General features: G+C 41.3%; 1 protein-coding gene across 2 annotated transcripts in view; it reads left to right on the forward strand.

Moving 5' to 3' along the window:
* The window catches only part of bcl11ba (BCL11 transcription factor B a), a 49,829-nt gene extending 34,437 nt beyond the window's left edge, over nt 1-15,392 (forward strand). The window contains exons 3-4 of one of the 2 annotated variants that reach the window (XM_073826791.1): nt 8,782-10,641; nt 12,619-15,392. In XM_073826791.1, coding sequence (XP_073682892.1) covers nt 8,782-10,641; nt 12,619-12,641 — 1,883 coding nt within the window. In that variant the 3' untranslated portion in view covers nt 12,642-15,392. Of the gene's footprint in view, nt 1-8,781 lie in introns of both variants that reach the window. The other variant, XM_073826790.1, reaches the window with a different exon arrangement.
* Nucleotides 15,393-15,647: the final 255 nt, after the last annotated feature.

Consider the following 15,647-nt stretch of genomic DNA (forward strand, 5'->3'; position numbering starts at 1 on the left):
CTGAGGCTTTCGGAGCAGGTGTAGCTCTACCTACAAGCGTACGTCACATGCGTAAAAGTGTGAAGCGTTCCTCCGTACGAGAGGAAACCGGGGGCAGGCGCAGTTCTGGCTCTCCACAGCTTTGTTCACGGCAGCACAATGCGCCGGGACTGATTTGCATGTAATTGTTGCCTCCGATTTGCCATGATAGTCATAAACAAGACATTAGCAATTCAAGGTGAGGAATTAGAGGCCTGGGAGACTCCCAGATCACACACATGGTAATGAAGCCCCTGGCTTAATAATGCAAGAAATGTCAGGAAACTTTCCACAAGCTGGGCGGACAGGGGGGAGGCACCCCGTGCCTAGGGCTCATGTCATCTTTGTTCTAAATGCAAATCAGTTTGTCGTGACATTGACTCTATCAAATGTGGAGCGCTCCGACACCCCAGGCCCAGAAGCGGGCTGTCAGGTCTGGCTTTAGTCTCCCAGGTCCACTCTAGCTCACGCGGCGGACTCTCCCGTCCTGCGCCGCCTACTTCATGGCATTTTGAGTTATCGATCCACGACATGGAGTACTTGTTTTTGTGTTTCCCTCTCTGTTTCTTAGTCCTAAGACATTAACACAGCAAAGTGCCGGAGAGAGTCGAGTCTGTTAGCAGGAGCTCAATCCGCCTAGTCTGCAGGTACCATGAAATACAAGGAATATAATCTTGACCTTAATAATTTAAGAACTCCAGTGTGTGAAAAACTCCAGGCAGTTCAAAGAGAGATGACTCCGGCTCAGAAAGGGAGACTTCTAACGCTCGGGAAATTCCAAGGTTATCTGAGTAAGTCCTGGTTAACAGGATGTCCAGTTTTGAAGTGGGATTTGCAGTCCCATGTGACCAATTTTTTCTTCTTCTTCCCTTTGCTCATCTCTAGCATGAAAAGACAGAGTCTCCCAAAATAACTCCAAAGGTTAAGATATTAATTAAACGTTAAGGGGCGAGAGGACGGATAATGAGGGGACTCTTCACAAACAGACTGCCTAGTGCTCCAGTCAAGGAAGCCCGGGATGAATGAAGGTACCAAATCAGTTGCTCTCCATTCTCGGTCTCTGCAGTCATTACACAAATTACCTCCCAGCTTCAATATCCGCCTGCACCTCTTGCAGTTGTCATAAGTAGCCCTGGTCATTAGAGTATGCTGGGTAATCAGATGGAACAAAATTCATCCCGAGCAATTAAAAAACACCTCCAAGACCCGGTGGCTGGCAATTAAACCTTTCACTGCGCATCTCGACCATCATCGTCTTGGTCTTTTTTCTGTTAATCTAATAACTTCGAGCGAAGTATTTCAAAGCTTGACCTTAACGCAATTCCTCCTCAAAACAGATCAGACGTTTAGGCCCTTTAGTTACCTCGCATCTAGTTTGTTTTAAAACCTAATCTGTTCCAGCGCATGACAAATACCCTTTTGATTTCGCCGTAATAAGGCATTTGCATACGTTTCTCTTATTTCACAGCGCACAGGGTGTAAAGCGGAGAATGAATGCTGTAATTTGATGACCTTGACACAGTTGACATTAATCGTAAACTGTCTAGTGATTGGCACTTCCCCAACAATTGTCAATCCAGAGGTAAACCTGCTTCCCTCACTGACTGGTGCAGCCTTCCATAATAGCCATGATTTAATTTAGCTATTTAACCTGTAATTCCAGCAATATTTATTGAAGAGCGAGGGGAGAAAATTGGGCCATTAGGCGCTGAGGATGAATACATTGAGATGAAAATGAACACGCCTAACTGGTAGTTGACCTTCGCGTTTTGTAGCAGTTTTTATTAGCGCAGGCCACAGTAATTACTGCAAATTGAATCATAGAGAAAACTGAAATCATTCGGTAATGAGCATTTTTATTCGTTATTGCACTTTCCGACTGGGCTGTGAGGTATGAAGTCTCCGCTCGGGGCCGGCGCGCGCTCCTGAGAGGATTCCGGTACATGGAAACCCGGTTAAATTAACACCGCCGAATATTTCTTCTCAGATCTGCTCCGTGAAACGGTGTTAACCAGCTTCTCCCGCTCACACCTCGCACGGGTATAAAGACAGCCATTATAAAAATCTCTCTTTTTTTTTTCTTCAAACCAGATGATTTTCTCCCCGAACCTGAGGTGATGTTTTGTTGTTTGGTTTGTTACAGACACTGGCTGGATTTTGTTGTGTGCCATCTTTAAAACAACATCCTCTCGCATTCTCAGATGTTGTTTTTCTGAGCCGGGGAGAGATAGGGGGGGTGGGGATGCCAATTTATTTGTGAGCATTGTCTTTTTTGGACGGCATATGGCACGTCCTGTAAGACGTTGCAAGATGCAAATTCAGGGGAGTCTGACTTTAAATGAAGCAGTGACAGTGACAGGAGCCCTTTTGAAGAGCACACATCACAGTACTCCAGGGAGGAACAGCAGGGGAGACCCACAATGCCGTGCGGCTCTCTCATTCTCTCTCTCTCTCTTTCTCCCCTCTCTGTCTGCGCCACCCACCTCTTCCTTACAGTACAATGGCATTCATCATACAAGAGACCAGCGTTACTGTATGCATGTGGCCCTCATTTACAGGCTTATCCCGCACCCTGCCTTCCTCAAAGGAAGGCTAGCCGTAGCGTCGAAATCCTGCAGCCATAACATCATCCAATGTTTACAGTCTCATTTTGTTTTTTATCTCACGACTCGTGCTTTGTTAGCATATAGCGGTTAGCGTGAGGTGACGTGCTGTGTCGTTTACGTATCCATGGATTATTTCCACGTTCTCGCAAGGGACTCCAATTTGCTTCTTTTTTTCTCTCTCGCTCTCCCTCCATAGATTCAGATAGACAAGTATTTTGCCTCACAATTGCATCTCTGTTTGATGCGCTCATCTGGTTGAATAGAGACGTGTGGCGATTCTTTACACTCAGCTGCGCGGTGCTTTGCAGCCAGACGCCGCACTTGAATGAGGCTGCCGCCATGTTTCACGAGACCCGTCTCTGCTCCGCAAAACAGCAGCTCGAGTCCTAATTAATGGGACATGCGTCGCTCTGCATATCTATCCGAGGAGAATCTAACTTAATTTTCGAGCAGGGTGTCCACACTAATAATCGTTCAATGGAATAGTCATCCCGAGGCCTGCGGAGTTTAGTCCCTCTAAATTATCATTAAGGACTAGACTACACTTAATCAATATTATACAAAAAAAAGTCTGGAGATGAAGGTGGAGCTTATTACAGACGTCTTGGAAGACGTTTGCTACTCTAAACAACTGTAATAAAACCAGCCTGGGACAATCCACCGAATTCTGTGTCTCATGTACTTTTGTTTTTGGTAAATGTGTGAAATACAGAGGAACAGTTTAGTCTGGGATGTGATTTCAATGTTACTCTCTTAGAAAAATTACCCATAATTCCAAGCTGCCAAATGTAGCACATCACAGTGCTCTTAAATGCGTTTTCTACACAAGTACCCTTAACCTGTTCTTATTAACAATTACAGTAATTTTTCACTTTTCAGCAGCTTTGTTTTATTTTTGTTTCAAGCTGAAAAACGTTTCCAGACCGCCATGATGAAGCACTTATGTCTCAAAGGCGTCTCGGTCAGTGGCGTGACTCTCCCTGGATCTGTCTTTACTGTACTATGACAGTAGTTTCTGTTGGAAATTTGGATGGCGTAACTGTAAATGCCGAAAATGGGACACCGGACTCCCTCGTGGGCTCAGAAAAAGCTACCGTGCACGAGTGAGCTAGTTTCTCGCTCTCCCTTTCTTTCTTGCGCGCGCTTTTCCCTCTTTCCTCTGTAAGCCATCCAAGAAGCCCCCTGCCAAAGCTGTGTGTGAACCACAGCCAAACAAAACACAGGCAGCCGTCCAGGCCAGCGCGGCACGCTTCCACTAATAGAGAGAGAAAAGCTTCCAGACCCAACACGCTACTTACAGGACGGCAAAATTCTTTACGCTAGATAATAACTTAATGACAGCCTAAATGAAGTCCCTATAGTGAAAACCACTGTCAGCAAATGAGCACCTCATTAAAAGATGCTATATCCCTTTCCTCCCCCCTCCTTGTCAATTTATAACCCGCCTTTATTGTCAAAAATCTCAAATTCCTGGAGATTTTTGCTCCTTTGTCCTCGCAAGACAATCTGGTTGTGTCTCGTTCACTAACGCACACACACATTCGCCCTGTGCTTTCAAAGCAAATAATATCAACTATGTAACTATATATGCCAAATCAAACTAAAATCTTTTTTTTGCCCCATGATAATTATGATTTATGGTTTATTTTTAATCTCATTGAAGGTGCAAACAACAAAAGCCAATTAATTCACTAAGCACATCTTCAGGTGTAATTTACACTCAAACGTTGGTCTTGTCGCTAAAATATTACCATCATGGTAAATTTGTGACACTGACTGTGAGCTGTAAAATAAAGCGTCCAAATCGCAGAGAATGCATGTTGAATAATTTTTATTCCTCCTCTCTTTTTTTTCATATTCAGGATGAAAGCTAAAGTGGATCATTGTACCTCTCAGTGCGACGCTGAAACCTATTAACTGTCATCTTTTTATTTTTTTGGTTAATGTGTCTTAAAGCCCGGCATTTGCATGCCGTTTAAGTCGGTGTGTGCAAAGAGCCCACGATTGTTATTAGTGATAATTTCTCTTTAATTGAATTGGGGTCTGCATGCACGACTGATACTGCCGATGACACACACTTTCACACAATACCGTCCTCGTTCTCCTCTCCCGCCCGGCAGCTGGGCCTCGTTGGGAATATCTAATTGAAAATAGAATCAGCCAGTGCTCAGCATGAGAAACTAATCACTCCAAACTTATCAGCAAAATGGGCAGGCTGCTATTTTGGCCCTTTCATTTCCAAATCAGAGAAATCTGAATCGTCAGAATGCACAGCAACAATGCAAAAATTTTAAATAAAATAATTTTAGTAAATGTCTGTATGTGGAATTCTATATCATAGGTCATGTCTTGTAGATTTGCGGTAATTTAGCTTCATGTTTTTTTGTTGTATTTGCAAAGTTAAATGTATACATATCAGTGCTTGTATATTAAGACATAAAATCCACTTTTTTTGTAATTCTATTTTAATAACTATGATCTTAGAATACTTCAGAATAGCACCCACTAATAAAACTAAGTAAATTTTAAATTTTAAAAATATTAATAAAATTCAAAATAATTTCATAACTTGACTGTAATAAAATCACATTACGATAGTTACGTGTTGTGGATTCCGTTTTAAATCGTCTTAAGCCATATATTCATATGTCCGCATGTATATATGCATTTTTGTATTTATGAGTGCGTTTTAGGTGCATGTGTGTTTATAAAGACAGTGCTTTGCCATTAGTTAGTATTAGTACATTTATTATTTATGTATGATTCTTTAAAATATTACCTGTTTAAATGTGATATTTATGCGTAAATGATTCATTAGGGTTATTTTAAGCATAAATGTGTGTTGATACAATGAACCAGACTATAATAGTGAATAGCTACAGCGCCCCATGCCGACACAAAATCCGGGGATCCATCCACCTAAACCTGTGCACACTCGTAGTGTTAGCAGCAAGAGAAGTGCTGCAGGTTTTCTCTCTCGCTCCCTCTCCCCCTCTCTGCCTCTCTCTTCCTTTTTTCATATGGAAATGTGAAATAATAGGGTGATTAAATAGAGCTGTATATTAAAGTACAGCTGACATTAGAATTAGCATAATGTGCTCTCGCCTCGGGCTGCATACTTTATTTGCCATCTGCGTCGGACTCCAATCCCCTCGGGAGTGCAGGCGCTGAACACTTCTCAATAAACTCACGCCCGAGTCCCTTCAGCACGGCCACAAATACCATTTCAGGCAGCGGCCATTGATTCGTCTTAATTGTGGGGCAGAAATGAACATTCGGCCCCCTGATGACTTCTGTTTGTCTGCGAGAGGATCAGCTAGTACAGTAGCCTGTGTTTTACGCCCCGGTAGTTAGCATAGAGAAAGAGTCTCTCTCTCTTTCTCTTTCTCTCTCTCTCTCTCTCGCACACACACACACACACACACACACACAGAGGAAAAGGACAGTGCTTGGTAAACACAGACGCTACTTGTTTTCTAGGCCTCCTTTACATGGAGCATTAGTCTTTGAAAGCATCTGCCATAAAACAACAAGAGGAGGTTGGAGGATTGTGTGTGTGTGTGTGTGTGTGTGTGTTTTATGCGTGTATGCATATATGTAGGCCTTGTGAGGCTGGGGGGAAAAAAAGATGGCCATTGTGCTGGAGCTTACGCTCTGTCCACTGTAATTAAGTCAAAGGCTTTACAGGACAAGGGTAGAGGTAAACAGATGTTCTTATGAATGCACATCAGCCACATAATAACATCTAGTGGGGAATGCATTTTTTTTTCTCTCAGCAAACCTTTAAAATGCATTTAAGTGCTTGTAAATGTTTCATCTGAGTTTTTTTTTTTTTTTACATTTAAAAGGGCACTGATTGAACATTTTCTGCGTCATATATATCAGCTAACACACATCATCTGACAGAAGCCTTTTGTTTTAACCCTCATGTTCTGTTGAGGGTCTTAAAAGGTAATACTTTTGATAGTAATTTTGAAATTTACCATTGCGTTCTTCTTATTTAGAGTTTTATTTTTGTAAATTATTATGAGATGTTTAAACTCAATGGGCAAACATTATTGCGGATTTAACTCATCTGTTTTGTTTCCGTTTGAGGTCAATCTGACCATAGCAAAAATTAATTTTAGAAACTTGCATTAAAGCAGTGGTTGAAGTCATTAAGAATCAACCTGATATTTAAATTCTAAGTAAAAGTTATTTAATGGCATTTGGTCAGACCAAAACAGGACATGAAGGTTGAACTACTGATGATGATATTTCTCTAAGCGCAAATGGATGCTATGATACCTGTGGAAGAATATACAGAAAATATAAAAAATGAAAATTTCATATGTGCGTAGCACTACTCATTTTTTACTAATTTACATTTTGTGTGCTTACTATTCAAATTCCTTGATGAAATATTGCATCTCAGTCTACCAATAAGATGAAGCTTCAGGCTAATGCTGAATATAATCCCTTGTCTCTGTTTCTTTCAGATGAAAACACACTCCCCTGTTTAGCATTGCTCTTCGGCAGCATGTAAAGGAATGCTAGAACAGATACTAACCATTCATTCTCCCTGCTCTTTTTGATCCTTCACAATGGCCATGATTGAAATAGACACCCATGAGGGCTTCCTAGTCCCAGCTCCTCCGAGCCCTGTGTGTGACTGCCGCCCCATTGTTCTCACCGCAGTCGCTCGCTCTCGCTCACATACATATACATGAAAACACTCATAAAGGTACACAAAGCACAGCTAGAAATCAAATACCCGAACAATTACGGCAGCATATGTTTTTCTGCGTATCCTAAATTGCTGCATTAGGTCAGAACAGCAAGCTTTCATTTAATAAATAAATGAAACTCATTTCCTAGAGCACAATTACCATTTCGACTTTGTAGATCTTTTTTTTTTTTTTTTACACCAGTACCCCTGGAGTACAGAAGAGATAGTTTAGCATCCTTTTTCATTGTATACTCAGTACACTTGGCTTGTTTGTGCTGCCATGGTAATGAGTCCCCTTTGCATGGCGGAACCGGTGTAACGGTGAAGTTGTAGCATCAATTAGTCATGTATAGTTAAAGCTCCAGAGCCGCACCAAGCACGGGAGGCACTTTTTAACACATCCTCTGATCCTAAAACTGATAGTGTTCACACTTTACCTGAACCTGGAGTGTATGCAGACTTCACACATTCACTTGCTAGTATTTAATTATGATTAAAACGGTGGAATACGGAATACAATTGTTATCAGTGAAATTGTGCAATTAATTCACCAGTGAGCCATTTTTTCGTTGTAATCAAACTTACTCTCAGAGAAGCAGTGATTCACTGTGATGTCATTAAGAGGGGAGGGGGCTTTCCAGGAAGTGTAACTATAGAATAAGATAAAAACGTGAGAGGAATAAAGAAAAACAATCTTGAGAAATTCTTAATGGAACAGTAAATAATACCCTTGAGCTGTTTTAAATGCCACAGACTTTAACGCTCACACCGGTGTGCTTTTTTCCCCCCATAGCCTCTTAAATCACAGGCAGTGTTTTCACTCTTTATTTGAAACCATTTATCTTGATGTGTGCTCCCCTTCCCCCAACCCACACCCTCCTCTCTCATTTTTTATTCGTTTCTTTGAGGGGACAACTTAAGTTTATTTGTTTGATAGTGATGAGAGTCCTCTAAATCACAGTTTAAGTTGTACTTTTCCAATTTGGTGGCATATTACTCTGGCATCCTAGGACGGTCTCAGTGCTTGGAGGGTTTCCCAGTTTAGAGTGTTCTTGCCCGGCATTATGCTTCTAAAATGAGTCAGCCGTTTGTAAAAGCGAAGATTAAAGACAGGCTGAAATGGGGAATGCAATGTTCCCACAGCACCAACCCTGCGTGGAGCGGTATGGAAATGCACTTGTCACAGCTCTGTTAAGTATGAGCTGCCCTGTTTATGTGACAGCCTGATGGGTGCACGAAAATGGCCATAGACCAAAGTGTCAGATACCTCAAAGTTTGTTCTTTGTAACCTGTAATCATGCTTGACCCTATCTATGCCTCATTCTTCATCAAGTCAGATCTACTTTTAGTGTAGATCAAAATGTCTAGCATTATGAGACAAGTGACCTGCAGAGGTTTTAAACTGATACATAAATAAAGTTCTTTGTTGTTTTCTTTGCTTGGTTGCAGGTAGAGACGAACCTTCGAGTTACATATGCACGACGTGCAAACAGCCCTTTACCAACGCCTGGTTCCTTCTGCAACACGCTCAGAACACGCATGGGATCCGCATCTACTTGGAGACCAACCCCTCGAATACCTCCCTGACTCCACGGATCACTATTCCTCCCCCCCTTGGTGCTGAATCTATACCACAGTCCCCGTTAACCAACTTTTTAGGGGACAACAACCCCTTCCACCTCCTACGGATGACTGGGCCCCTACTGCGAGAGCCCCCACCAGGCTTTGTCGAAAACCGGCTTCCTAATACGCCTCCCTTCGTCAGCCCCCCTCCTCGCCATCACTTAGATCCCCATCGCCTAGAACGCCTTAGCGCAGAGGAAATGGGTTTAATCTCCCAGCATCCCAGTGCCTTTGAGAGAGTGATGCGCATGACACCCATGGCCATGGAGTCCCAGTCCATGGACTTCTCCCGCCGACTTAGAGAGCTCGCTGGAAACAACAACTCCACTCCACCGCTGTCGCCAAGCCGTGGCAACCCTATGCATCGCCTCCTCAATCCCAACCCCTTTCAGCCCAGTCCGAAGTCGCCCTTTCTGAGCACCCCTCCGCTGCCTCCCATGCCCCCTAACAGTACCACCCCGCCGCAGACGCAGGCCAAGTCAAAGTCCTGTGAGTTCTGTGGCAAGACCTTCAAGTTTCAGAGCAATCTGGTTGTTCATCGGCGAAGCCACACGGGCGAGAAACCCTACAAGTGCCAACTGTGTGACCATGCCTGTTCTCAGGCTAGCAAACTGAAACGCCACATGAAGACCCACATGCACAAGTCTGGCTCCATGACGGGGCGTTCTGACGACGGCCTGTCCGCCACCAGTTCACCTGAGCCAGGCACTAGTGACGTCACAGGGGAGGGCATGAAGAACAGAGATGGCGATTTTAGAGGTGAGGGCATGGGCCCTGAAAATGAAGAGGAGGAGGAAGAGGAAGAAGAGGAGGAACTAGAAAATGAAAGCAGGCCCGAGTCGAACTTCAGCATGGACTCTGAGTTCAGTCGGAATAGGGAAAATGGCTCAAAGCCCCCTTCGGATGAGAAGAATCTCTCCTTGGGGAAGATGGTGGAAAACGTAGGGCTCAGCTCCATTCAGCAGTACAATAACTTAATAGTCGACAATCGGAAAAGGCTTCCGTTCTCCAAAAGGATGTCAGAAGGGCAGAGGGATGCAGGCGACAACGATTCGGTAGCAGGGGAAATGGACCAAGTGGAGCGGGCAACTGTGAACGGAAGGAACTGTGGCTCAGGCGACTCTTTCTCAGGCCTGTTTCCCCGCAAGCCCACTCCCATCACCAGCCCAAGCCTCTCCAACTCCTCTAACAAGAGGATCAAAATCGAAAAGGATTTGGACATACCCCCAGCCCCCCTAATCCCATCTGAAAACGTCTACTCCCAGTGGCTAGTGGGCTATGCAGCATCCCGCCACTTCATCAAAGATCCCTTTCTTGGCTTCACCGATTCCAGACAATCTCCATTCGCCACCTCCTCGGAGCACTCTTCCGAGAACGGCAGCCTGCGTTTCTCCACGCCGCCAGGGGACCTGCTGGACGGGGGCCTCTCTGGCCGCAGTGGTACCGCTAGCGGAGGCAGCACCCCGCACTTGGGTGGGGGGCCAGGACCGGGCCGGCCCAGCTCGAAAGAAAGCAGGAGGAGTGACACCTGTGAGTACTGTGGGAAGGTTTTCAAGAACTGTAGCAATCTGACAGTGCACAGACGCAGCCACACAGGCGAGAGGCCCTACAAGTGTGAGCTTTGCAACTACGCCTGCGCCCAGAGCAGCAAGCTCACCCGCCACATGAAGACACACGGCCAGCTCGGTAAGGAAGTGTACCGCTGTGACATTTGCCAAATGCCCTTCAGCGTCTACAGCACGCTCGAGAAACACATGAAAAAGTGGCATGGGGAACATTTGATGACGAATGAGGTCAAAATTGAACAAGCAGAGAGAAGCTAAGCCAGATTTCCTATTTTGCCTCACAATTCTTTGATTATAAAAAGGGGTAGCTGGATACTCTGTTTTTTCATTTAGTTTTTTTGTTTTTTGGTTTCTTGTTTGTTTGTTTTCAAGTTAATGGTTTGAGTTAGTTTTGTCCTAAGAAACTGCCATCTGAGAATGATAAAGACATTAAGAAGAAGCGGAAAATGCAAGAAAAAAAAAGGAAATTAATTTGGAGCTGGTATAAACCGCCTATCTAGGAGTGGATATATTAGACGATATTTTAAATGGAGCCTTTAACTGTGCAATAATTTCTGTATTTATTGGATTTTTTAATGTTTTGGCATGTGCAGGTTCATTTTTATTTTGTCATTTTTTTATTCCATTATCTTATGATTTATTTCAAATGCTGAGATTTAGTTTAAACCCAAAAGACATCCTGAGATTTTTTTGTTTGTTTGTTTTTAGCAAAACAGAGTATCGTTTGAGAAATCCATAGGCCGCTGCTTACGATTTGTAGATTATTTAAGCTACACATGTAATTTCTTGAAGAGAAGCCGCATTCAATCTTCAAATTTTGCAAGCTGAATTGAGAAAGCTATGTCGTTCTTTTTTGTTTTCCTTTTTGTTTATTATTCATACTTACGAAATGAGCGGACAACAATCCTTAGACCTTGAAGCACGAACTGATTTTAAGCATGTCAATCTAATTGGGAATGTAGCACTGAATATCAGTTCCAACTGTAAATCTGTGGGGCTGAAAACCTCCGTTTACTCAACCAAGGAGAGGAGACTATAAAAACAGACAAAAGTGAAGGCAGCTGCTTATCGGTACCTTGTACCGACCCAGACAACGCTAGTCATAGGATGAATTGTGTTATAGGTCTCACTAGGTCTCGATAGTGAAGTTTAAGCGCCAGCACTCTTTCCATAGACACTGCACTTAATCAAACCCATTTGATTTTGCTGAACAGCACAATAGTGGTAGAAGGAAGACGGCTTTAAAACAACTCAGGGTGAGCTGCATAGCTACTTCTGCCAAGTCTGCCATCTGATCTCAGCCGTCTTCTCTGATAAAACAGTCCGGTCCTCTGGTTCAGCTCATTCACAACCCTCGCCTTGTCTCCACACTTCATATTACACTGCCAACTACCCCTAAATGTCATGAATCAACTCCATCTTTCACATAAAAGTGGCTTGTCATACTACATCGTTGTTAAGTTAAAGGGACAGACGTCTAGGCCAGAGGATGAAGCAGTTTTCGTACACTAGGAGAGTGATTTAAACACACACATACATACATACATACATACACGCACGCACGCACGCACACACAGGAAGAGAAAGAGAGAGAAGGGTCTTTACAGTCCAATTCGAAAAGCACATTAGTCAAAAGCAAGGCACCACTGTTCTGTTTCCATTGACTGACATTTAAATCTAAACATTGTTATTTTGTGTTCAGTTCTGTTGTTTCATTTTTGGGTATTAGGGTCTGCGGTTCTAGAGGAAGTCACCACTTTAACCAGATTTGATTAGAATTAATTCAATTATACGTTCAGCAATGTTGTCATTCTATTCTAATGTTTCGTAAATCACTTGAAACAGCCCTATGCATTTTTGTACATAGATATATTTATCAATCATTTTGTGAAGCAAATTTATACTGCACAGCAAATCTGATTATAGTTAAAAACGTGTATGATATTGATTATCTGGTTAATCTGGTCATGTCCCGTGTGTCAGAGCCATCAGCAGGTATGCAGATTAGTCAATTGCACATTAAAGAGTGTATGTCATGACCTGTTGAGCGTGTGCTAAAACAGTAAGACAATTTTTTTCTTTCTTTCTTCTCATTCAGGACTTCCTGTGATGTGTAGTTGAACGCATTCTCAGAAGTAGCAACACGCTTACAGAATGCACAGCTGAATTTTCCCTTTTCTTTTCTCTTCTATCCAACTGATTTATTGGCAGTTAAACAGCCTTCTTTCGACAAGATGCCCTAACCAGCGCAAACGATTGAAGCGAGGGAATATCGTGGTTTAAAAAGAGCAAAGCAAACTAATGAAATAGAAAGAAAGAGAGAGAGAGAGAAAGAAAAGTAAACATACACAGCTCTTCGCAGTTGACCCGCACTTTATTATTTTGATTTACATATTTGAAAACAATAGCGAAAACGGCTTCTGAGCAAGAAATTATGTTAAAATACGAATTTATTGGGCCTTGCTAGAGGGAGCATCTGAGATTGAAGTGCCAGCGTTGATAGGCTTGGCTTTCACAATGCTGGCACTATAAAAATGAAATTAATTTATTTGGACAGTTTTTGTACTGCCATTCAATTTGACATGAGTGTGCCTTGAATACTGATCTTCCTATTTATTGTCTTATAAGACAAATGCAACACTTTTGTGAAGCAAAGAAATTGAAAAAGAAAAAAAAATCAAGTCCATGTGGTTTTAATCTGCTTCTAAAAGAATAATGATAAAAACAGATACGTAGGTCACTTAAAGAACTATGTTGAACTAAAATGAAAAGTAGCCAGCACAATACTAATGTGTGTCTATGTGTGTATATATGTATGCATATGTACATATAACTGCACAAAAACACACACAATAGACAAATATATATAAATATATATATGTAAAATTTTTCACTTCAGGACAAGACTGCGTCCCTTGAAAATAATGGATGATTCTTTTGCTACAAATAGTCAAGGAAGAGACTGGACAAAAATCAGGAACTACAGAAACTTTAAACAAAAAAAAAGAAAGAAAAAAAAAACAAAAAACAAAAAAGTAAAACGTTTAGTGCACTCTGTCTTAAAATACGTTTACAGTATTGAAACAAGTACAAGGGTAAAATGATATTTCTGTGTATGTGTGTTTTAAACAAACAAGAGTTTTTCTTTTCTTTTTTTATTTCAAGTTTGCTTATAAAGTTTCTCTGAATGCCATAGTGGCGTGTGTATATTGGTTTTTGGTGACGGGATTTTAAGTATATATATATATATAAATATATATATATATATATATAAATATATATATATATGACATTTCTCTTGTTTACTGTAAAAGTATACCAGTATTTGTAATATTGGAGAATGCCTGGGCATTTTACAAAAAAAGAAAAAAAAAAAAAAAAAAGGAAATAAAAGAAAAAAATCTTTTTTTTTCCAATTATAATTTCTTTACGTCTGTTTCTTTTTTTTTTTAAAGAGAAAAAAAAAAGAAGTTTCATTTTACAGTCCAATTAAAATTGTGGGTCTTTAAAATGTTTTGTCACTGTAACTGTAAAAGTCTTGAGTTTTAGTAACTTTTCTGCCTTGGGTGTAAGAAAATAAAGATTAAATTGATTAAAAGAAAACTGCAACAGGGCCAGCGACATTTATGTATGGAAAGATGATCACAGGAAAAATACTGAGATTCCTGTCTTGTGTATCTTTCTGGTTTCTTCTTCGATAATGGATTTTCTTAATGGCTGGAATGAAATACATGTGTAGGCACTATGATGTGTTTATGTGTGTGTGTGTATATATATATATACTGTATATGTACACACATTTGGCAGGATACAATTGTGAAAATTGAAATTAAAAATGTACAGATGAGTTTAAGAGGTTGTCTGACCTTTTACTGTAGCTACATATACAACAGTAAATGTTTTGTTCACTCTTATCTTGGTTGTAAATAATTTTATATGCTTGCCCAGACTTTGTTTTGTTTCTCTCTCTCTTTCTTGATATTTTCTTTTCTTTTTTTTTTAATTTGTGTTTTCTGACTAGCACTGGCAGCAGTCTGTCTTTTTTTTAAACAAAGTCCTCTACTGTCCTCTGATTTGTGGGGCACAATACCTGATTTCTGGGGCCTGTTAAGTTAAGGCCTTTTAGCATGAGAAGAATAGAGCACAAATACAAGATGTTTTACTTGTCCAAGTCATTATTGTGTCATCATTTTCTGATCAGGAAGTAAAGAAAAAGGTTTGGAAAAATTGGAAGGTCTTTCTCTCTCTGTCTGTCTCTCAGTCTCTGCACACACACACACACACACACACACACACACACACACACACACACACAGTACACACACTCACAGGAAACAGGCTCGCTCATAATATGTCTAAAATAATCGACACAGGGGACTTTCAAATGTGTCGGTAACAGGATAGCCGAGCCAAACCTCGCTGTATATGATCTTCTCTTCAACTGTGTGCAATTCACATCAAAGCTTTTTGCCTCCAACCAAAGGCTACAATTAAAGTCATCAAGAGCTACTAAAACTGACCACACTCATACAGACACGAATCAATCAACCTGACCCACCATGTATACTTTCAAAACCCTTTCCCAGAATGTATTAGCCTCTGGTATCTGCGTCTTAAAAAAGATGTGGCACTTTGTGGAGGTCAGAGAGCTATGTACGACTGTTTGTCCACTCATTTATACAGTACGTTCATCTCAACCTGACAATTATGTTCACTTGTGTTATACTAGCTGTTTTTGAAAGCCCTTCTGTGTATATTTTAGTCTTTTTTTTCCCCTCCCGTATTTCTTCCGAGCATTAGACGCTGATGCCCCTTGTTTGGACTGAGGCAACTTTGGTATGCAGGTCTTGAATAAAAAAACAAGAATTTTTACTGCTGTTTACTCTTTATTTCACATTTCACATTCTTCACAATGTGTTATTGAAATATAATAAAACACGAGTGGGTAGGGGGATAAAAGGAATGTCACATTATATTCAACTACATCACTGATTTAGCTTCTGTTTGCTCTTATGTCATATAAACAGATAAAGCAAGACGCTATAACGCTAGTGCAATCTGAACATAATTAGCTTCGGGGCATGTTTTTATCGTGAGGTAAATCTCGAGGGAACGGAGCACTTTATA

The sequence above is a fragment of the Garra rufa genome, chromosome 21 (genome assembly GCF_049309525.1).
Source record: "Garra rufa chromosome 21, GarRuf1.0, whole genome shotgun sequence".
Lineage (NCBI taxonomy): Eukaryota > Metazoa > Chordata > Actinopteri > Cypriniformes > Cyprinidae > Garra > Garra rufa.